Genomic DNA, 24253 nt, shown 5'->3' with positions numbered 1-24253 from the left:
CTCTAGTGGTTCTGGCTTCCGGTCTGGTTAAGATGGAGGACTGAAGCGTTTCGCGATCGTGCGAAGCGAGCGACGGCCACTTTTGACAGTTTGGGCAATACACAGCCCAACGCATCATATGATTTGGATGTCTGAAGAATTATCAATGAAAACACATAAGACTGAAATTTTGCCAAGATGTAATTCAGATCACAATCCGGTGGTATGGAGTTCCACAGAAAGGAAAAAACCCTTTCTGTGGAGGATTAATGAAGACTTGTTGGATAAGAAAACGGTAATTGAGATGTTAAAGGAAGAAACGAAACAATTCTTTCAACAAAATTTAAATAAAGAAACACCGATACAGATTGTATGGGATGCTTATAAAGCGGTGATGAGAGGAATTCTCATTTCTTAACTACCAAAAAGGGAAGCAAAAAAAAGAAAAAACTTCAAAAACAAACAGAAGTGTTAGAAAAAATTGCTCAGAAAGAAAAGGAATTAAAAAAGAAGCCTGGAAAAAAGCAAATTATTAAAGAATTAAAGTTGCTGAAGGAACAACTGAATGAGTCTTGGAATCAGGAAATGTATTGGAATTTAAAGAAGTTACAACAGAAATCTTTTGAAGGGGCGAACAAACCGGGAAAATACTTAGCTTGGCAACTTAAGGCTAGAAGAGAGAGAAGAATGATAACCAAAATAATAGAAGATGGAAAAGAGTTCGTTGATCCTAATGGAATAAAGAGATGTTTCTTCAAGTATTATGCTAAACTATTCCAAACAACTAGAGTTGATCTTGAGAAGATTAAAACATATTTAAAGGAGATTCCACTACCAAAAATAAGTAAGGAATACAAAGATTTATTAAATGGTCCAATTCAAAAAGAAGAAGTGATGAAGGCAATAGAAGAGACAAAGTTGGGGAAGGCGCCTGGGCCGGACGGATTTACAGCGAAATTCTACAAAAAGATGAAAGAAGAAATTTCCCCGGTCCTGGAAGCTTTAACCAACGAAATAAGAGAAAACAAAAAGGTGCCGGACTCATGGAAAGAAGCAATTATTTCTTTGATTCCAAAGGAAGGACAAGATTCAACAAATGTAAAGAACTACAGGCCAATATCTCTTTTGAACAACGATTATAAAATCTTTGCAAAAATTATTGCAGAAAGGGTGAAAAACTATTTACAAACGGTAATTTCTGAAGATCAAGCGGGCTTTTTACCCAAAAGGCAGATTAGAGACAATGTAAGAATAGTAATGGACGCAATTGAATATTATGAAAAGCACCCAGAAAAAGAAGTAGCTTTTCTGTTTGTTGATGCAGAAAAAGCTTTTGACAATCTTAATTGGAATTTTATGCACCAGATGATGGAAAAGATTGAAGCGGGACAACATTTTAGAAATTGTATTGAAGCTATCTATTCTGAACAAAGAGCTAAAATAAATGTGAATAAAGAACTGACAGATAACTTCAAAGTACAGAAAGGAACAAGGCAAGGTTGTCCGTTATCACCGTTATTATTTATCTGGGTATTGGAAATACTTTTACAAAAAATACAGTACGATCAAGAAATAAAGGGCTTGACACATAAAGGACACCAATACAAATATCGAGCATTTGCAGACGATGTAATGTTTATGGTGGAAAACCCAACAGAAAAATTGACATTGCTTTTTCAAAAAATAAAGGAGTTTGGAGAATTGGCCGGCTTTTACGTAAATAAGAATAAAACAAAACTTATATGTAAAAACATGATCAAACAAAAACAAGTGGAACTACAAGAACTGGTACAATGTGAAGTAGTTAAAAAAACAAAATACCTTGGAATTGAATTAACGGCAAAAAATATAGACCTATATAAGAATAATTATGAGAAATTATGGACTAAGCTGACTCAAGATTTTAAGAAATGGGATAAAATGAACTTATCACTGATGGGAAGAATATCAGTTATAAAAATGAATGTCCTACCACGTTTGATGTTCCTGTTCCAAACAATACCAATTCTGCATAAAACGGATTTGTTGGCCAAGTGGCAACAAGAGTTGTCAAAATTTGTTTGGGCAGGCAAGAAACCAAGGATCAAAATGAAAATACTTTGTGATGCCAAAGAAAGAGGAGGTCTACAAATGCCAAATCTTAGACTATATTATGAAGCGGTTTGTCTAACATGGATGGATCAATGGGTGAAGCTTGAAAATGACAGATTGTTGGGGTTGGAAGGGCATGATTGTAGATTTGGCTGGCATGCATATTTATGGTATGACAAGATAAAAATGGACAGTTTTTTTAAACTTCACTTGGTGAGAAAAGCTTTGTATATGGTATGGACAAGATATAAGAAGTACCAGAGTGACTTAAGACCATTGTGGATTGTACCAGTAGAAGTGTTGATATCTTACTCAAGACAGCGAGGTAGAGACTGGTTGCCATATAGAGATTTAATTAAAAAAGAGGGAACAGAGTGGGTAATGAAAAAGCAGAATGAAATTGAATATGAATATGAGTGGTTGAAATATATGCAGATTTATGATCTTTTTAGATCTGACAAAAAAAACTATGGTTTTAGAGAGGAAAAAAATGAAATTGAAAAGGTTTGGGAGAGTGGAGGAGGAAAAAATATTTCTAAAATGTATAAGGTGTTGTTAAAATGGTATACTGAAGATGAAACTGTTAAAGAACAAATGTTAAAATGGGCTATTAATATGAATAAGGAAGTGGATATGGAAACTTGGGAATATTTGTGGAAAAACTCTATTAAGATCTCGACATGTACTAATGTTAAAGAAAATTGTTATAAGATGATGTATAGGTGGTACATGACACCTAAGAAGATTGCAAATATGAATCAAAATATGTCAAACAAATGTTGGAAATGTAAGAGGCATGAGGGCTCATTTTATCATATGTGGTGGACTTGTGAGAAAGCTGTAGACTTTTGGACAAAAGTCCACAATGAAATGCAAAAAATACTGAAATGTTCTTTTAAAAAAGCACCGGAAATTCTGCTTTTGGGACTCAAAATGGAAGAAGTCAATACGACTAAAAAAACTTTACTCTGGTACCTGATAGTGACAGCGAGAATGATTTATGCTCAGTTTTGGAAGACGGAAAAGGTACCAGAGGTTGAAGAATGGATACAAAAAGTTCTGTTCATGGCACAAATGGATAAGATTACAAAAAAACTGAATAACAAAGAAGACGATGAGTTTTTTGGAGAATGGAATGATTTTAAAATTTATCTGGAAAAGAACTGGGATGTGAAACAAAACTTAATATGTTTAGATCAATATTAAGTCAAACGATGTTATCTTTAGATTGTAATGATGAGAAACTGATATTGTTGATGATATGAAGTAATTTGGAGCAGGGGTGGAAGCATTGTGGGAAGCCATTGGAGGGAGGGGAGGAACTGGGAATGGGGTAGACAATTGATAGAATGAAATGTTTTATATGTTGTATTCCTGAGAAAATAAAATTTGTTTACCAAAAAAAAAAGAAACTCTAGTGGTTCTACCCAGAGGCAGACAATGGCAAACCATCTCTGAATGTCTCTTACCTTGAAAATCCTATGGGGTTGACATAAGTTGGCTGCAAGTTGATGGAAAGGATAGCTAGACAGATAGAAGATAGATATAGGCTTTCAGACCAGGCCACACACAGGGCAGATAATGGGGGGGGGGGAGGCATGGCTGTTCGCCCCGGAGCAAAATAAAGCACAGTAGCCCGATCACATGGTCCCCTGAGTCTCCGTGCTTAGGCTGTTAGCTGGCGATCACACAGTGATGCTGCAGCCTGGCAAAGAAGCGGTGTGGCACGATCACACAAGTGTTTCGCGCTTATGCGCATGCGCAGTTCCGTGGAGCAACACTGCTTTCAGTTTTGTGTTTGTGCGCATGCACTTGTGAAAAAAATCCGGGTTGCGACAGGATGTGGACAAGCGCAGGATGCCATGGGATACTAGTGCTCCCGCGATCAGATGCCCGCCTGTGCTGCGCATTTTCCAGATACTAGTGCACTTTCCTTAGTACTTTTTAACTCCGCATCTTCTGCGGGACGCCACGGGTTGGCCACGGGTGCGCTACGCTTCCTAGATGTTGCGGTGTGATCGCGCGGCAAATTCTCCGTGTGACTGGGGCCACAGATGGACTGATAATCAGTCGAAGAAGAAGAAAGGATAGGATTTATACCCTGCCCTTCACTCAGAGTGGCTTACAATCTCCTTCCCTGACTCTTCCCACAACAGACACCCTGTGAGGTAGGTGGGGCTGAGAGAGCTCTTTCAAGAACTGCTCTTGAGAGAACAGCTCTGAGAGAACTGTGACTGGCCTAAGGTCACACCAGCAGCTGCATGTGGAGGAGTGGGGAATCAAACCTGGTTCTCCCAGATTTGAGTCCACGCTCCAAACCACTACACCAAACTGAGATGGGTGGATATGTAGCTCTGCTGTCTGAACAACTGCAAGAAGCAGGACATTTTTGGCTTTCTCAGGTGCAGAGCAATGCTCCCTCTAAGCTGTGGAGTCTTGTGAGCAAAGGTTCTATTTTGTGAGCTACTGGCATTAAAGTTGCGAGCGAGCGATTTGGCTGCCACATAAATTACTTTGCTCTGGAGCCATCCTTCCTGAGCTAAAACAAAAATGTGTGGGCCGGAGGCTAAAAAACTGTGAGCTAGCTCACACTAACTCAGCTTAGAGGGAACACTGGTGCAGAGTACCATGCCCCACCTCTTTCCACCAACTTCTTACTGTCATAGACGGGGAGACTTTGTTAGATGACTGGAGCTGCTGGGGGAGGGGGGTGGACTAGGGGCCACTGTTCCCAGAGGCCAAGGGGATCAGGGTGGTAGATAAGGTTACTTGAGGGCAGTAACAGCATACCTGTTCTCATCAAGCCTCTTGCGTGTGTTCCATTGACCGCGAGAGGGGTCTTCTCTAATGTGACGTGAAGCCTCCTCTCAGAGATTCTTTGTCCTTCAATGGCTCTTGGCGGCCCCAATGAGGATGATGCCTCCTGTGGTGGTCACGTGAGTTGATCGTAGCCAATCGGAGATCCTTGTGATAAAACCAATACATTCTCAGCTCTTCTGCCTTCGTTCCAGATCTCTCTCACACTCTGTCCTGTCCGCTGACACCGCGGGGCTCAATGGGACTTCCGGTTATTTCTGCGTGGATGAGTCCCGCCTGCCTTTTGCCCGAAGGCTCAACGAGGCCATTGTTGTGTGGTAAGGTACAAGAAGAGCTGCCTTATCCCGCAAAGATCTCTGCTGCCTTCCCTCTCCTCAAGCTCTTGGTGGGTGACCCATAACTAGCCCCTAGGAAGGTCTGGGATCCTATTCAGTGGACCTGTGATCCTCTTAAAGGACAGTGAGGGAATGGATCGCCTTGCTTCCTAGTTGGCTCTTTGATGCTCTTTGATGCTGCGTTTGATTAAAAATTTCCCACTTTTTTAGCAGTAGGAAGGTAAGGTTGAGGATGACCATCATAGCCAAAACAAATAGCCCTTAGCATGTTCTGAGCTTGGCTCAGTGACTGAAATGATAGATGTGGATCAAATGCTGGTTCAGGAAGGGGGGCTGTGACTCAGTTGCAGAGCAACGCTGAACACTGAGATATTGGAATGAAAATCTTCACTTGGAATCTTCACTTAAAAGGGTGAGGTAGCAAGTGATACAAAGGACCGATCTGAGATCCTAGAGAGCGGCTGCCAGCCAGAGTAGGCAATGCTAACCTTGATAAACCAAAGCGTTTACCTCAGTACCAAGCAGCTTCACAAGTTCAGCCCAGGCTGGTAGCCAGGATTTTGTGGCTTGTGGGCAATTTTTTTTTCTGGTGGGGTTGAAGTTCTCAGTGCAGAAAGAAAAGCTCTGAGCGATTTACAGTTACTCATTCACGCGGGACTAACAATGATTTATGGGGGTAAGGGAGGACAACATATATCTTTTAAATCACACACATCCACAGTCGGCGAGGGTTTGCTCAGCTGCAGGGTCAGACGTATTCCGTCGGCATATTCACTTTGGCTCGGCTGGATGATGTCAGCTTCTCCAGGTCTTGCAGCGCCGCACTGCCACCGCCTGGCCGGAACGGCCCATTACAGGCTTCTCGGAGTCAAAGAGATTTTTTTCTGAGGCTTTCAATCTCGCGAGCTGAGCATTCCGGTCATCGGCTAACACCTCCCCCACCGGGGGGGTCTTTGGTGTGCCCACCCTCTCTAAGGAGTGGTACCCATTTTATCTACTCACCGAAGCTTTCGAACCGCTGGGTGGACAGCGAGCTAGGGACAAGGCTGGTAGCTCACACCAACACGGGGCTAGAACTGACAGCCGTACTGTTCAGCTCAGATGTAACTAACCAGAGGATAAATCCTCTGTGCCACCGCTCCTCCTTAGCTGATAGAAAGCTGTTACCAGGCTAGATCTCTAAACTGCAAGCTGTCAGCCACTTTAGATGACAGTTCTCAGCTGCTGCAAGTTAATCACTTCTGTCAGCCTAAGCAACAATTCTGATAACTAGCTGGCAGGTGGGGTTGATGACTTCTATAGTCAAATAAATATAATGAAATAAACACTTAGGCAGAAAAACTCTCTTAAAGGAGACCAGTTTCTTGACACAGAGAAGGGATTCTAGAGGTCACCTACTCCATCCCCCTTGCTCAGTGCCAGAGTTAGTCAACTGCAGCACCCCACTCTGCTTAAAGGAGCACATGGTCTTTAAAAATGTTTAAGAATGATTGAAAAAGGCAATTACGGGAGAAATTCTTGTGGGACTGTGCCTTTAAGAAAGGGGGTGGAGTCTCCCAAAGCCCCATCATAGGTATGGGCCTGTTTCAGCAATCACTTCTGCTCCATTCTTCAGACCGCCCCTGACTTTTTATTTTAAAAAATGCTGCATCAATATGGTTTCTCTATTACTTCCCGCCATAAGGACCAGAATCTTGTTTTCCCAAACAAAAGCTGAGGTTTTGGGATCATGGGTTGCAGGGAGCTGTGGAGTCCACACACCTCTAATGATGCTATTGCCTTCTTTTTCCCCAGAGCTGAGTGATCTCCTCTTTCTCTCTCTTGCAGCGAATGTCCAACAGGCCGGTTCCTGGCAACATTCTGCCAAGGTATGGAAATCCCGATGCTTTCGAGGGGCACAGTCTTCATCCACATACTTGCATGCAGCTCCCTCCCTCCCTCCTTTCCCATTCTTCCATTCAGACACGCTTCCCAGTCTTTCTTGATTCTCCTTATGCTGTTATTCCAAACCTACCTTTCCCCTCCCTTCTCACATGCTCGCACCTGGAGGCTCTTTGAGAGCTTCTGAACCTTGCCACGGAAGGTATGCTGGACCAGTTCTGACATACTTGGGGGTTCACGCAGTGAATTTTTATGCGATCTCATACTGGTGGAAATTTCACATCTGAATGGGGTAAAGGAGAATCAGTTAACTGTTGATTCAACTGATTGTGAGCAATATGTGCAGTGCCAGGCCCAATAAATGATGGGGGCCTGCATTCCCTTTTGTTGGAGAATGGCTAGGTAAAATAAGGAGAGATAGCCAAAAGATTAAGTATATAAACTTAGTGATGGCAGACAGCACACGGAGACAGATTCTGGTGGGTAGCTGTGATGGTCTCAAGCAGTAGAACAAAGTTTCAAGTCCAGTGGCACGTTTAAAACCAACAAAGTTTTATTCAAGGTATGAGCTTTCGTGTGTATTCACACTTGGTATCTGATGAAGTGTGCATGCACACAAAAGCTTATGCCCAGAATTAAACATTGTTGGTCTTAAAGGTTCCACTGGACTCAAACTTTCTTCTAGTACATGGAGATGTTTGAGAAGTCCCAGACTCCTTGTATTGGCTAAGCCAAGGGAGACCATTGTTTTAATGCGATCATTCAGCCTTCCATTTGTAATACGCTGAACCAGAGGTCATTTCGGGGGGATCGCGGGGGATCGCAGTTCCCCCGGGTGAGGTACGGGGAGGGCGGGGCACATGACGAAGCCCCGCCCCCTGCTTCCGGCCGCCCCGCTTCCGGCCCTCATTCAGCCAGGAGGAAGCAGGAGAAGAGGGAGGGTAAGTTGCTTCCTCCCTGCTTCTCCCCACCCCTGCCTGCCTGGGGCCAGGGAGGGCCTTCACAGGGCTTCCTCGCACTCCCACCGGCCTTGCCCTTCATGGGGCTCGGCAGTGGAGCTGCAAGGCCGCCGGCGGCGGCCGGGACCGTTGGGGGCGGGGTGTGTGGCCTTATGACACACTTCCGGTGATGTCAGGGGGTGTGGCCTTATGACACACTTCCGGTGATATCAGGGGGTGTGGCATATGCTAATGAGTTATGCTAATGATTTCCCCTAGCTCTTTTTCTACAAAACGACCCCTGCGCTGAACACTGAGATATTGGAATGAAAATTGGAGGGCACATTTGGAACAAGATCCTACAGTTTTGCTTTTGCCAGTTTGGTGTAGTGGTTAAGAGTGGTGGACTCTAATCTGGAGAACCAGGTTTGATCCCCCACTCCTCCACATGCAGCCAGTTGGGCAACCTTGGGTCAGTCACAGTTCTCTCAGAGCTGTTCTCTCAAGAGCGGTCCTCTCAGAGCTCCCTCAGCCCCACCTACCTCACAGGGTATCTGTTGTGGGGAAAGGAAGGGAAGGAGATTGTAAACCACTCTGAGACTCTGAATGAAGGGTGGGGTATAAATCCAACTCTCCTCCTCCTCCTCCTTCCTAGAAGCTGAACCCCTGCACTCACTTTCACAAGAAGGTGAAGAAAAATACAAAATATACTGCAAGGGGGATAATCTCCCTTGAAGGCTGAGACATGGGAAGAAATGTTGGTGGGCATATTTAGGTCAGCATTCTGCATCTGAAGATCAAGTACCAGGTCAATCCCAGTGTCTTGTTTTCTTTAGGAGTAGGGAAATAGGAATGCTGTGTAACACTCAGCACAGCATGCTTTCTCTTTTCGACACCGAATGTTGGAAACCAAAGCTGACCTGTGTCCATTCCTGATCTTGATCATGTGGATGCAGGCACGGAGCTTGCTTCTTTGCAGCCCTAACCCCCCTGAGAGCCAGTTTGGTGTAGTAGTTAAGTGCGCGGACTCTAATCTGGGAGAACCTGGTTAGATTCCCCACTCCTCCACTTGCACCTGCTGATGTGACCTTGGGTCAGTCACAAGCTCTGGCACAGCTGTTCCTGAAAGAGCAGTTTGTGTCAGAGTTCTCTCAGCCCCACCCACCTCACAGGGTGTCTGTTGTGGGGAGGGGAAGGGAAAGGAGTTTGTGAGCCGCTCTGAGACTCCAAGTGAAGGGCGGGGTATAAATCCAATCTCTTCTTCTTCTTCTTCTTGATGTGTGCCTTGCAGATTGTGGACGCCGGAAGTTGCCCATGGACCGGATTGTGGGGGGCCAAGACGCCAGCTTGGGCAGGTGGCCCTGGCAAGTCAGCCTGCGCTACGACGGGACTCATCTTTGCGGGGGCTCCGTCATTTCTGAGGAGTGGGTCGTCACGGCTGCGCACTGTTTCCCAGAGTAAGTTGCAGCCCAGATCTGAGTCACTGTTACGATAGCGGCCAGCTTCATAAGGTTGCCGTCTCGGGGGTCTGACCTGGTTTCGGGGTTCCAGGCTACCTTTCTGGATCTCCTGGGGAAGGAATAAAACCTCAGGAATAAACCATATCAGGGAAGAGAGAGGGCAGAACTGTTTGTTTATTTTCTTTATTTACTTCATTTGTACTACACCTTTCTCCCCAATGGGGTCCAAAGGGGCTTACACCGCTCTCCTCTCCTCTGTTTTAACCTCACAACAACCCTTGGAGGTAGGTTAGGCTGAGAGTGGGTGACTGGTCCAAGGTCATCCAGCTGTGCCTTCCCTCTCTCTAATCTCCAGAAATCCCCTGGCTCGGTTGTCAGAAAACCCATAGTTTTTAATGCAGCTAACGGTGGTTCATCTGATCTTCTGAATGTGGCTCACTGCACTCGCTGTGGATAATCAGGGTTCACCGACCAGGATCTGAAACCGTGCCTTGGAGTTGGTTTATTAATGAAGGATGGTCATAACTATGATTTTGTACGATGTTATCAGTGTGGCCATTTCAGTTTAATCCCGGCTTGTTCCCCAGCAATTTTCTATGTTTCTATGTTGTTTGGTGAGAGGCAGTTTGGTGTAGTGGTGCAGGAAGACTGAGCACTTATTCAGAATAGACTTAAAGGAGTCCTCCCTCTTAAAACTTTTGTATAATTAAGGAGGACTGATATTAATAAAGGGGTTGTGCAGTACCTTTTGTGATATATTAAGAGACGATACTTAGATGCTTTGATATATGATTCTTTCTATGTATTAAGGCTTATATGATAAATAATATATGGTGAATAAATTGTAAAAATATAAAAAAATATATATAAAATTGTTTGAGATATTCTATATTCGTCTGTAGCACGGTATTTGCTGATTTTTGGTATTTCCTACTTACCATCAATGTTCCCTCTAAGTTGTGGAGTCTTGTGAGCAAAAATTCTACTTTGTGAGCTACTAGCATTAAAGTTGTGAGCAAGCATTTTAGCTACTGTATAAATTAGTTTGCTCTGGAGCCATCATTTCTGAGCTAAGACAGAAATCTGTGAGTTGGAGGCTAAAAAACTGTGAGCTAGCTCGCACTAACTCAGCTTAGAGGGAACACTGCTTACCATGGGTCCTATTTGGGTTTTGTGAACTACCAATTTAGCAGCAAGATGTAGGCTGAATACCCTGACTTGGATGGCCCAGGCTAGCCAGATCTTGGAAGCTAAGCAGGGTCGGTCCTGGTTAGTACTTGGATGGGAGCCCACCAAGGAGGTCCAGGGTTGCTATGCAGAGGGAGGCAACGGTGAGCCACCTCTGTTTGTCTTTTGCCTTGAAAACCCCATGGGGTCTCCAGAAGTGGTCTGCAACTGGGTGGCACTGCCCACCCACCACCAAGTTGGCTGGAGACCAATTCTCCCTTCAAAAGGGGGCTGTGTCCTTCTGCATAACCCAACACCAGTGTTCCCTCTAGGCTGAGTCAGTGTGAGCTAGCTCACTGTTTTTAGCCTCCGGCTCACACATTTTTGTCTCCGCTCAGGAAGGATGGCTCCAGAGCAAACTAACTGATGCAGCAGCCACATCGCTCACTCACAACTTTAATGCCAGGAGCTCACAAAGTAGAATTTTTGCTCACAAGACTCCACGACATAGAGGGAACATTGCCCAACACTATATGTTTGGGATCAGCGTGCATATTGCAACCTAACATTTCATCAACAAACTGATCCAGGAAGCCTGCCACTCAGTCGAAGAAGGAAATGAGGCTGGTCTGGCAGGACCTGTTGGGGAAGAATCCGTGCTGACCTCCCCAGATGCGGTGACCAAAAAGGCTAATGTGATCTTGGGGTGTATCAACAGAGGCATAACATCCAAATCGCAAGTGGTCATAGTCCTGTTGTACCCTGCACCGGGAGTATTGTGTGCAGTCCTGGAGGCTTCACTTCAACAAGGATGTGGACAGAATGGAGCGGGTGCAGAGAAGAGCGACAAGGATGATTGGGGGCCTGGAGGCCAAGCCCTGTGAGGAAAGCCTGAGGGACTTGGGAATATTCCGTCTGGAGAAGAGGAAGTTGAGGGGGGGACAGGATTGCTCTCTCTAAGTATTTGAAGGGCTGTCACTTAGAGGCAAGGGCGTAGACTTTCCAATTTCCCAGGGGGGAGCTGTTCCTGTTGGCAGCAGAGGACAGGATTCGCAATAATGGGTTTAAATTAAGGGTGCAAAGATACTGGCTGAATATTAGGGAAAACATTTTTACAGTAAGAGTGGTGCCACAGTGGAATCAGCATGGGATAGAGCAGGTAGAGAAATAAGTACTTTTCTCCCTTTCTCACAATACAAGAACTCGTGGGCACTCCATGAAATTGCTGAGCAGTCGGGTTAGAACAGATAAAAGGAAGTACTTCTTCACCCAAAGAGTGATTAACACACGGAATTCACTGCAACAGGAGGTGGTGGCAGCTACAAGCATGGACGGCTTCAAGAGGGAATTAGATAAACATATGGAGCAGAGGTCTATCAGTGGCTCTTAGCCACAAGGTATAGATAGGAACTCTTGGTCTGGGGCAGGTGATGCTCTGTATTCTTGGTGCTTGGGGGTGAGCAGCAACAGTGGGAGGGCTTCTAGTGTCCTGGCCCCACTGCTGGACCTCCTGATGGCACCTGGTATTTTTGGCCACTGTGTGACAGAGTGTTGGACTGGATAGGCCTTTGGCCTGATCCAAAATTGGGTTCTCTTATGTTCTTACGTTCAGTGCTTATAGTAGTATATTTTGCACAGAAGTGTAGAAACATCTGTATTGTTGGGATTAGGATGTAGAAAGGTCACATTTGTAGTTCTGAGGGTTTTGTACATGATGGGAATGACGTAAGGAGTGTGCTGTATATAGCAGGGCTATATCGATCCTTTTATCTGTCTAGTATGCCCCGACCTGGACGGCCCAGGCTAGCCCAGTCCCATCAGATCTCAAAAGCTAAGCAGGGTCGGCCCTGGTTAGTCCTTGGATGGAAGACCACCGAAGGAGCCCAGGGTCAGTATGCAAAGGCAGGAAATGGCGAACTACCTCTGAAAGTCTCTTGCCTCGAAAACTCCAGGGGTTTGCCACAAGTCAGCTGTGAGCTGATGGCCAAAAAAAGAAAAAAAAGATATTCGAACTGCTTGTCTGCTGAGTTCCCCAAAAGGCTCCAGGTGAGCCAGGTGTCGGAAGATGAACTGTTGGATAAAATGAAAAACGAAGCCAACACAATCCTGCGAACAACAGCGATGTTTGCTTTCAAATACCAGCATTCGTTCTTCCATGCCTTACGCCAGGGCTATTTTTGGGCAGGAACGCACAGGAACGGAGTTCCGGCTGGCTCCTGAGTTGGCCACACCCAGCAGGAACTCATTAGCATAATAGGCCACACCCAACAGCAGGAACTCATTAGAATTGGCTACATTAGGGGTGTGTGGCCTAACATGCAAAGGAGTTCCTGCTACAAAAAAAGGCCCTGGGTTTTGACAACAAACAAGGTAAACAGAATAAGAAGCAAAAGGTGGGTGTGGCTGGATGACCACACTTCTGGTAACATGGGAATGCGGCCTAATATGCTAATGAGTGGTGCAGTCAGGGTGTGTGGCCTAATATGCTAATGTGTTTCTGCTGCTGGGTGTGGCCTATTATGCTAATGAGTTCCTGCTGGACTTTTTCTACCAAAAAAGCCCTGCCGATTTGTATTATGTATATGGGTGTGTGTGCAGACACCCTGATCTGGATAGCCCAGGTTACCTGATCTCGTCAGATCTCAAGAGTTAAGTAATGTGTTGGTCCTGTTTAGGACTTGGATGGGAGACCACCAAGAAAGTCCAGGGTTGCTGTGCAGATGCAGCTAATGGCAGGCCATCTCTGTCCGTCTCCTGCCTTGAAAACCCAAGGGGATCGTCATAATTCAGTCGCGACGGCAGCAGAAAATTATGCGTGTGCGTCCGTGTGTGTATTCATTCAAATGTACTATAATCGTAGTGGGTGGCGGGTTGCTTTGCTTTTTGCTTTGCTGCTAGCCAAATGCACCTCCCTGGCACTGCTAACCGCCCTTCTTCTCCACTCTCTGTCTGCAGGAGGAATCGAGTGGTCAGCCGGTGGCGGGTGTTTGCGGGGGCCATTTCTCAGCAGTCGGCCCGGGGGCTGCAGGTGGGGGTGACGAGTGTCGTGTACCACGGCGGGTACCAGCCCTTCCTGGACCCCAACAGCGAGGAGAACAGCAACGACATTGCTCTCATGCACTTGGGAACACCCCTTCCCTTCAGTGGTGAGGACATGGGGCGATATTGGGGGTGGGGAGAGCATACGGGTGTGAGGAGGTATTGGGAGATGATGCGGTGTAGTGTATCAGGCCCTGACAGGGCCGGACATGCCTGGACTTGTCCAGGCACAAATACCTAAAGCTTCAGTCCTAAAGACAATGGGCACATAGGATCCTAGCCAGGCCCAATGAAAGGGCTAGGTCCTGGCCAAGAGGCCAATAGGTCTCTTGGTTACTGTAAATAGCCAATCGGGAGTGGGGGTGCGTTTGGTGGTGGGTTTCTCAGAGGGAATATAAGCCGGCCTGCGAGCCGGGTAGTTGTCTTTGTCCTGAACTAAATAAAGGTATGCTTAGCTGAAATCACTCTCCGTCTGCATACTTTTCATGCAGTGTAGTGGTTAGGAGCATGGACTCTATTCTGAGAGAAGCAGGTTTGATATTCCTCACTCCAGCTGCTGGTGTGGCCTTGGGAAAGTTGCAAGTTCTTTCAGAGCTGTTCTCTTCAGTGCAGTTCTCGAGAGAGCTCTCCCAGTCCCACCTACCTCAGAGGGTGTCTGTTGTGGGGAGGGGAAGGGAAAGGGATTGTAAGCCGCTCTGAGACTCCTTCAGGTAGTGAAGGGCAGGGTATAAATCCAATCTCTCTTCTTCCTCTTCTTCCTCTTCCTCCTCCTCCTCTTCCTCCTCTTCTTCCATAACAGGGTGCTGGTTCATCTCTGGTGCTTCCTGTTTTCCAAATGGATGCTGCCTTGGGGGGTGGTGACTGGTATCAGGCACCACAGAGCTGTGGGGGCAGAGTGTCTCCTATTTGCAGTGGGGTCTTGCCATGCAAATGGTGGCTTTCCAATGGAAAATGAGTTGTCAGCCCATGGTGTTGGGAAAAACCTAAGCTGTTTGAATGGGCCACCTTTGACCCTGAGGGTGGATTCACTGCATCCATGGAATATTCACCTCACATAGGTAAAGGTAAAGGTTCCCTTGCTCGAAAGCCAGTCGAATCCGACTCTAGGGTTGCGGTGCTCATCTCCGTTTCAATGCCGGAGAGCCACTGCAGCTAAGAAAAAGGCTAAGATGGACAAAATTGGAAGGATGCAACCAGCTTTTCTGTTGGTGAAAAAAGGGAGGAAGGGGTTCCACCCAAAGGCTATGCTAGCTTGTGAGTACATAATGCACTAGATGAGTCTTTGTAAAAGTGGGCAGTGTGGAACCCATTCCCTCCCCCAAATTCCAGTCAGGCTTGGGGGGTGGAGAATCCCTCTGACATTCTCCTGCAGAAAGAAAGCGGGCTTCGAGCCAAGTCGAAGAAGCTGGAGGAGGCGGAAAAGAAGCGTGATTCTCTTTGGTCCTTTGGCATCTGAAAGAATTGCCAAACGTGATATGCTGTTTAGAAGATAAAGGAGTATCTGTTAACATTCTATGGGGCTGGGAGGTGCTCGAAATAAAAGACCCGCTTTTAAAACAAAGTAAAAGAAGTATGCATGCATTTTTATGGAGAAACGAGACCCGGTTGTAGCTGAAAAACAACAACACAATTACATACATGTGGATTTGTGTTTGTGCATCTATGTGCATGCGTGCGTGAAAGAGAATGAATTTATTTCATTTACTTCATTTCTTGTTGAGACTCAAGGCAGGTTACAGGATTATAAATGATGCAATAAAGGCCAGTAGAATATGTGCACAATTTTTTTTGGATCACACAATAAAAGAAGGATGAAATAAAAACAGCGTAAGGGATTGCCAACCATGCATTTAACAAGAGCTATTTCTGAATAATGAAAAATATTCCCCCTCTCCTGGCACGTTAGCAAGTTTTGTTCTGTCCTAGAAACCAAAAGTGAACGAGGTAGGGTATTTGAAACGAACCAATCAGATAAGCAGCACAGAGAGAAATCCTATGAAATAGAGTCTGAAGAAAAAGAACCCAGAGAAGATCATTTCCCAGCCTTTGCCTGGATCTTCTAGGGAACTATTTCATGTCCCCCCCCAGTCAATCTATTGGAGAAACTGGGTCCCACCTTGATAGAAACAAAAAGCCCAGTTTCACCAAGAATGCTGTTCATATTTTTACAGGCATTATGTTATTATATTTATCATTTAGTGTAAGTTTTAAGGACATGAAAAATTACAGAAGCACAATGGATGATCCCTGGCAGGTGGGGTTAGCAGGAAGCAGAACATCAAAGTTTGGTGTAGTGGTTAAGTGTGCAGACTCTAATTTGGGAGAACCGGGTTTGATTCCCCACTCCTCCACTTGCACCTGCTGGATGACCTTGGGCAAGCCATAGTTCTGGCAAGAGCTGTTCTTGAATTATCAGTTCTGGAAAGAACTCTCTCAGCCCCGCCTACCTCACAGGGTGTCTGTTCTGAGGAGGGGAAGGGAAAGGAGTTTATAAGCCACTCTGAGTGAAGGGCGGGGTATAAATCCAATCTCCTCCTCCTCCTCCTCTTCTTCTTCTTCAAAAGTTTGCTGGTGGATGGGGAAATAGATTAGGAGAAACACCGAACATCCGAGGTGACAATTAGCATGTTGAAAGGTCACAGATGGATAACGTATGGCAGGTAGGGCTGGGAGCAGATGGCACATTATACTTTCAGGTGGACGTGGAGATTGCAGGTGACCAAATTCTTAGGAATTGTTATGGAAACCTTATACCCCACCTAGAATACTTCTGGGTCCTACTGGTGTGCCACCGTGTACCATCGGCTGACAACCACTGTTCTAGGGAATGCAGGAGCTGCTCAGCAGCTGTTGAGAGCTACCTGAATGAGATATCCTACAGCCATTAAATTGGATGTCACCATTAGCAGAGCAATACAATAAAGGCAGTATAATATAGCCAATATCCTGACCTGGATAGGCCAGCCTAGCCTGATCTTGTCAGATCTCAGAAGCTAAGCAGGGTCGGAAACTGTCAGGATTTGGATGGGAGACCATCAAGAAACTCTAGTGGTTCTACCCAGAGGCAGGCAATGGCAAGCCACCGCTGAACGCCCCTTACCTTGAAAACCCTACAGGGTTGCCATAAGTCAGCTGCAACTTGATGGCAAATTGTCTGTCTGTCTCTCTCCAGAGCAATGTATTAAAGATAGTACTATCTAGCCAATAAACTGTGTCTCATGGTTTTAGAGCAACACAATAAAGACAGTATAATCAAGGGTCATTTCATAGAAAAAGAGGTGCAGGAGCTCATTAGCACAACTCATTGGCATAACTTATTTGCATATGCCACAACCCCTGACATCACCGGAAGTGTGTCAGAAGGCAACACCCACCGCTCAGGCTCCACTGGACTGTTTTGGATTGCTAGATATTGGGGGGAAGGGGACGTACAGATCTGTCCTCACAGAGGAGGGAGAGCTTGTGCCTGAATAAAACTTGGTCTTAAAGGTGCCACTGGACTGTTTTGGACCGGGGGGCGGAGGGGGGGGGCTCTGCAGCTTACCTGGCTGCTTCTTGCTCTGACTGAGGGCTGCTGGGAGCAAGGGGTGGGGCTTGTTGCATGTGCCCACCCCCTGGGCTCTTTACTGCCGGAGCTCCGCTCCTGTGCGCTCCTGCAAGAAATGGCCCCTGAGTATAATACAGCCAATGAATGTTGCTGTATGTGGGTGGGGAGAAAATGGCCCAGAATTTTCACAAGCAATTAAAATCTAGATCCTGTAACCTTAATTAAGAACTGCTCTCCTGCCTAACTCTGTTTTCCCCTGATCGTGGAGAAATGGTGCCGAGTTATGAGCAAACCAGAAAGATTCATCCACCCCAATGATGATACTTTCTGTCGTGGCCAAGTTTCTTGCCGAAGCAGTCAAAGTTAGATCTAGTCTCGTAAAGGAATGATTCATATTGTTTATTATGGTCCTAAATATCCACACTGTGTTATTGTATATCTATGTATCTTACTGCTATGCCATTAAAGGTATTTGACTTTACTTTCTGTCCACAGAATATATCCAGCCCATCTGCCTCCCAGCCTTGGGCCAGCCCTTGGTGGATGGCAAGGTCTGTACAGTGACTGGCTGGGGCAACACACAGTACTATGGTAAGTACCTGTTGAGGCCACTGGGTGTCAGCAGCTCTTATGGGTTGGGGAGGAGCGATGTCTTCGTCAATCATATTGTGCAAATACAGATGCTGCTAAAAGGTGTAGCATTGTAAAAACGTGTTTGTTTCCCTCTTCCATGACAACCCTGCAGTTCTCCTCTTTCATGGTGCTCCTGAAGTCCCCTGTCCTCCTAAAACATCATTTTGGGGGCATTTGGGGCCACTGCAGAATGGGGAGGTGGGGAGGATTTTCAATGGGGTCCAACCGTTGGGGGAGGGAGATTTTGAGGGGTGGGAAAAAAGAACCCAGGTTTCTAGGCCTCCATGGCAGGTTTTAATTACATAGGCCAAACCTGGCAAACTTTCATAACCCAAAGTTCTGAAAGATCAGGATTTCTGGTGGGTAGGTTTGAGTACACAGCATGAGGCCCTTCGGTTTGGCTAACAGGAAAAGGATTATTTAAGCAAACATTTGCAAAATGTGTGCGTCATATATTTATTTATCTGATTTATAGACTGCCCTCCCCTAGGCAGGGCTCAGGGCAGTGAACAGCATTTCAATAAATACATTTACAGTTGGAGTAAGACCATTAAAACAATAACAAATTCTGTAACTATTCAGATGGTGCGTAAAACCAGTTTATGTCCGTGCCCCATGAGGGGAGAGGAAAAATAGAGGAGGCCAGCTTCGATGCAAAAACCGCTGCTCTCCTCAACCATAGGTCTGGTGGATCACCTCTGTCTTATGGGTCCTGCGGAACTGCACTAAGTCCCACAGGGCACAGATGTAATTAGGCAGCAATAGGGTTGCCAAATGTTACCTACCTTGCTGGCGGGGGACTCCTACGTGGCTCCCGGTGTGTGCGCGCGCTGCATGCACGTCACAAGGAAGTGACGTCATGAGTTTTCCCTTGTATAGAGTTTTCCCTTGTATGGCCGTGGCCCCGCCCCCAGCGTGCCCGGCGTCATAACGTCACTTCCCTGTGACGTGCACGCTGGGGCGGGGTTCCCCCCGGGGCCTGATTCCCCGGCGTCGGGGAACGGGCCTCTGGGGCAAGGGGTATTTCCGCCCCCCGGGGGGATTTGGCAGCCCTAGGCAGCAAGTTCCACCAGGCTGGCACCAGGGCTGGGGGGATTTGGCAGCCCTAGGCAGCAAGTTCCACCAGGCAGGCACCAGGGCTGAAAAGGCCCTGGCTCTGGTTGGGGACACCTGGATATCCTTTGGGCCGGGGATCACCAGGAGGTTCTTATCCCCAGGGTGTAATGCTCTCCTGGGGAGTTCAGGCAAATACAGATGCTGCTACAAGATGTAGCATTGTAAAAACATGTTTGTTTCCCTCTCCCATGACAGCCCTGCAGTTCTCCTCTTTCATGCTGCTCCTGAATTCTGCTATCCTCCTAAAACATCATATACCCCGTAGATACATTGGTCCCTCACTGTTAAGGGCCTTATAGACATTACAGAGTCCAGCTTTTCCGAGGGAAGGTTCCTAGCATATACATTTGATTATCCTGCTCCCTCCCCTTACAGTGCATGTACAGATCCGGTTATAGACATGGAAAAGTGGCCAGTTTGCGGCCCCAGTCGCCACTTGGGGCAACAAACTGATATGTGCCCCCCCCTCCGAACTCATGCCAGTGCCTCCCAGGTTCAAGGTGAACTGCTGTCAGGTTCCACAGCCAACAACGTAGTACATGCTTATCAGAAAGGTTATACTTTATTGAAGAGCTATAGATGCATTAACAAAGGCACTGTTAAGAATGGCAGCACCCCTACAAGCATAATGGGATATAGGGCATTCGTATGCACACCCCCCCCTGTCATAGGCAAATTAGCCACATTCCCATGCATGGGATAAGGAGCTCTAGACGGTTAGAAGCAAAGCTGGGAACCGGTAGCACTCCCACGGTTATTCCCTCAGCTCCAGACACTACACCACCTGCACATCTTAGAGATAACAGTCGTTACAGCATAGAAGAAGCACAGAAGGAATGCAGCAGTAATTAGTACACAGAAAAAGGAAGCCGATGGCCTCCTAAACTATCATGGCAGCATAGCTGACAGCTGCTGAATCTGGTGGGGTCAGTAGAAAGGAGGGTGCTTTGGGCCGCGAAATGCCTGACGTTGTCCCTGAAATGGAAGCCACAGATGTTACTAATGACATATCGGGTTGCCGGGTCTTAACTGATTGCTGGCAGAGGGGGGGGGGACGACCAGTCTTGATCTGGCAGAATTTCACCATAGAGTTTTTGGTCACCACAGAGCTTTTTGCCCAAATGTCAGACTGTCCCCTGCATGCTGTGCCCAGCGCAATGATGTCACCTCCGGGTGATGTCATTACGCCCGGCATGTTTGGGGGGACAGGGCGCTTTGGGGGTGGGGCCAGTTGGGCGGTGGTGGCCAGTTGGCCAGTGGTGAATTGCCCCCCAAAATCGGGGGTGTGGGCGGGGGGGGGGGGGACGACAACCAGTCAATCTGGCAGAATTTCACCATAGAGTTTTTGGTCACCACAGAGTTTTTTCCCCAAATGTCAGACTGTCCCCTGCATGCTGTGCCCAGCGCAATGATGTCACCTCCAGGTGATGATATCGTGCCCGGCAGTTTGGTGGGACAGGGCGCTTTGGGGGTGGGGCCAGTTGGGCGGCGGTGGCCAGTTGGCCAGTGATGGATTGCCCCCCAAAATCGGGGGAATCCCTGCCCCCATCGGGGGACGGCAACCCTAATGATGTGTGAAGTGTACTTCTCTAGACTAAGAAAACCAGGAAGCAGATTCATAGAATCATAGAATGTTAGAGTTGGAGGGGACCTTGCAGGTCATCTAGTCCAACCCCCTGCACTCTGCAGGAGCATAGCTGAAAGATAGCCCTACATACTTACAACATACCTGAAAGATGGTCGTCCAGCCTCCACTTGAAAGCATTCACCACCTTCCGAGGCAGACTGTTCCACTGCTCAACCATTCTTACAGTTAGGAAGTTTCTCCTGATATTTAGCCGGTAACGACTCCCTTGTAATTTCCACCCATTAGATCTAGTCTTGCAATCCAGAGCAAGAGAGAATAGATCTGCTCCATCTTCTACATGGCAGCCCTTCAAATACTTGAAGACTGCAGTCATGTCCCCTCTAAGCCTTCTCTTTCAATGGATTGAAAGAGAAGCCTTCACTTTTCAATGGATTTGCCATTGAACGTACCAGGAAATTTCCCAGTGGGCCTCTGCCCCCGAGGCCTGCTGATGGAGCAAGCAGAGGCAGTCCCCAGTAGCTGTGCCAGGGCTGCGGTGGATGCTGAGGTCAGACACGGCCAGTGGCACCAGCATTGTGCATCAGCTCGCCCTTTGGCTCTTCCTGGATCACACACTGGAGATGGGACTCCCGACCTGAGTGGTTAGACAAAGGTTCCTGTTCTGGTCTGTCTGTCTCCCTGAGCTACAGGGGTTACTTCGAAGAAAAAGAGGTGCAGGAGCTCATTAGCACAACTCATTAGCATAACTTATTTGCATATCCCACACCCTCTGACATCACCAGAAGTATGTCAGAAGGCAACACCCACTGCTCAGGCTCCACTGGACTGTTTTGGATTGCTAGCTGTGTGTGTGTGTGTGAGGGAATGTGCAGATCTGTCCTCGCAGAGGAGGGAGAGCTTGTACCTAAATAAACCTTGGCCTTAAAGGTGCCACGGGACTGTTTTGGATTGCTAGCTGGGGGGAGATTTGTGCACAGATTTGTGCAGGAAGGAAGGAAGGAGAGAATGAAAGAGAAGAAGGAGGGAAGAGGGAAAGAAAGAGGGAGAGAAGGAAAGGAGGGCTGCTTTTTGCTCCTCATGGCCCGGGGCTGCTGGGAGCAGGGGGCGGGGCTTGTTGCATGTGCCCGCCCCCTGGGCTCTTTACTGCCGGAGCTCCGCTCCTGTGCGCTCCTGCAGGAAATGACCCCTGCTGAGCTACACATGACATTTCAGTTGTGTTATTTCACCTGTAGCAGTGAGGGGAAGGCCAGATATGTACTGTGGTGGCAGTGCTGGGGAAGGGAGGGCATTTAACTTCCCGCACGTGCTGATTCTGCAATTGAAGAAATGTTTCTTCTAGCACAAAGAGAACGTCTCAGAGGGCAGCTGTGTTGGTCTGCAGTAGAACGGCTGGATTTGAATCCAGTAGCACCTTAGAGACCAACAAGAATTCTCTGCCAGAGAATGTAGTGATGGCCACAGGAATAAACAGCTTTAATGGGGGATTAGACAGATTCCTGGAAGACGGGCTGTAAGACACAGGCTTCGGGTTCTCTGCCAGAATACCCAGGTTCAGGCTCTACGCTCCGGTTTGGCAAATCAGGCAAAAGTGCTTTTATTATCAAAAAACAGCAAAGGCAACCTCAATTAACAATACTTCAAGGAAAAAAGGAAATCCCACGTCCTTCAGGGGGTTGCCAAAATACAAAGAGTAATTAAAATCAACTGGAACTTACAATGACTCCACAAGGTAGGGAAACATCCTGCCCACCAGGCGCGCGCGACCTTCCCCCCCACACATTTTTGCTACTTTATCTTTGGAAGGACCTGTTAAGACGCTGCCCCTCCCTGTCTCCAGTGCAGCTGTCAATTAAGAGATCTCAGCTGTGCGGCTCTTGCAAAGCTGAGTACCGGACAGTTCCTATAAAGACATGCAAGGTCGATCCTCCCCCTCCTGCCGTCCTTCAGTTCTACAGTGTTGCTATGTTACAGACAAGTTGGTGTCTTCCTTGCACCGGCTATCAGTGGTTGCGGTCACACGTGCGAAATAAACCGGGGGGGGGGAACGAGGCTATTTCCTCTGGGGAAATTTGACCTGCAATTGCGTGAACACACGGTCCTTGGAAACAGCCCGCCACTGCATGATCAGACGCAACCGCGGGTGAGTCGGGTTTGTTTTTGGGCTGTTTGTTTCTGATGTGCTTAAATGAGGAATCAATGAATTGCATCTCCACACTGAGGGCTCCCTGTGGCGTATGCGATGATGCGCATACTAAGAAGGGGGGAAAAACGACGGCACGGAGTCGGGATGGCCTGATCAGACCATCCCGATGCCATGAGAGCGTGCTGGAGCAATCAGACACAGGACAGTCTGTCCCTGGCCCGTCGCAACCAGAGCCAGACTTTCCTTGGTGTTTTTTAACTCCACTTCTGCGGCGGAGCAGAACAGGTTGCCCACGGCTGCGGGGCGCTTCCCAGATGTTGTTGTCTGATCACGCCCTTTAAATCCGCCCGGCATTTGCGCCTCTGGTGGGTCTAATTGTGCGTATGATTGCACCCAGTAGCTAATAGTGATTGAGGGGGACCTCCACTTTCAGAGGCACTACTCTTTTGAATCCCAGAGCCAGGAGTCAACATCAGGGGAAGGCCTCTGTGCCCTATTGTTGGCTGTCCAGAGGAACTGGTTGTCCGCAGCAGGGCTCTTCTTATGCTCTTAAGGTTTTGGGGTATAAGCTTTTGAGGGTCTGATGAATGGAACTTTGACTCCGGAAAGCTTTTATCCCAAAGATCTTGTTTGTCTCTAAGGTGCCAACCTAGCAGTTCGAAAGCAGGGAATTGCAAGTAGATAAACAGGTACCACTTCGGTGGGAAGGTAACAGCGTTCCGCGCACCTTGGTGTTTAGTCATGCCGGCCACATGACCACGGAAACGTCTTCGGACAGCGCTTACTCTTCGGCTTTGAAACGGAGATGAGCACCGCAACCCTAGAGTCGGACTTGACGGGCTTTCGAGCAGGGGAACCTTTACCTTTAAGGTGCTCCTGGACTCGCATCTAGCAAAAATAGTTGATCTCTGTCCCCCCCACTGGGGCTTAAAATGGTCTGGTAGGGGCATTTTTGGCCAGGGAAACTGCAGCTAGGTCAATCCCCCCCTCCCATTCCTATATTGCTCGCCATTTCCATGTGCCCGGCTTTTAGGATCAAATAAAACCTGTGGAGTTCAAGTCATGAGGCTTTGTTCTAACATAGTTTGGCTTGGGGGATGCTGAAGTTCATGTTATACCATTTCAAAGCCCATGTCAGTCCTCTCGGTGCTGAGGCTCAGTGTGTCCGTGCAGGGCAACAGTCGGACGTGCTGCAAGAGGCCAGCGTGCCCATCATCAGCACCAGTGTCTGCAACAGCCCGGATTACTACGGCAGTCAGATCAGGCCCAAGATGTTCTGCGCCGGCTTTGCCGCCGGAGGCACGGATGCCTGCCAGGTAGGCCGTGCTTGGTGGTGGGCAGAAGTGTGGAAGTGCGTGGCACTAGCTGGAAATCTGTGTGTTTGGGGGGGGGACGACACTGGTAGACTCACAGGGTGTCTGTCGTGGGGAGGGGAAGGGGAAAGGTGATTGGAAGCCGCTCTGAGACTCCTTCGGGTAGTGAAGGGCGGGGTATAAATCCAATCTCCTCCTCCTCCTCC

General features: G+C 47.4%; 1 protein-coding gene across 1 annotated transcript in view; it reads left to right on the top strand.

Annotated features, from left to right (window-relative positions):
• Positions 1–24253, top strand: part of HPN (hepsin) — a 31328-nt gene that overhangs the window by 4452 nt on the left and 2623 nt on the right. The window contains exons 4-9 of the mRNA XM_015422491.1: positions 5082–5204; positions 7050–7090; positions 9333–9498; positions 13624–13814; positions 17750–17845; positions 23908–24050. Coding sequence (XP_015277977.1) covers positions 5082–5204; positions 7050–7090; positions 9333–9498; positions 13624–13814; positions 17750–17845; positions 23908–24050 — 760 coding nt within the window. The remainder of the gene's footprint in view (positions 1–5081; positions 5205–7049; positions 7091–9332; positions 9499–13623; positions 13815–17749; positions 17846–23907; positions 24051–24253) is intronic.

The sequence above is a fragment of the Gekko japonicus genome, unplaced genomic scaffold (assembly GCF_001447785.1).
Source record: "Gekko japonicus isolate JY-2015 unplaced genomic scaffold, Gekko_japonicus_V1.1 scaffold1250, whole genome shotgun sequence".
Lineage (NCBI taxonomy): Eukaryota > Metazoa > Chordata > Lepidosauria > Squamata > Gekkonidae > Gekko > Gekko japonicus.
The sequence above is the reverse complement of the archived record's forward strand: the minus strand, read 5'-3'. Positions and strand labels throughout refer to the sequence as shown.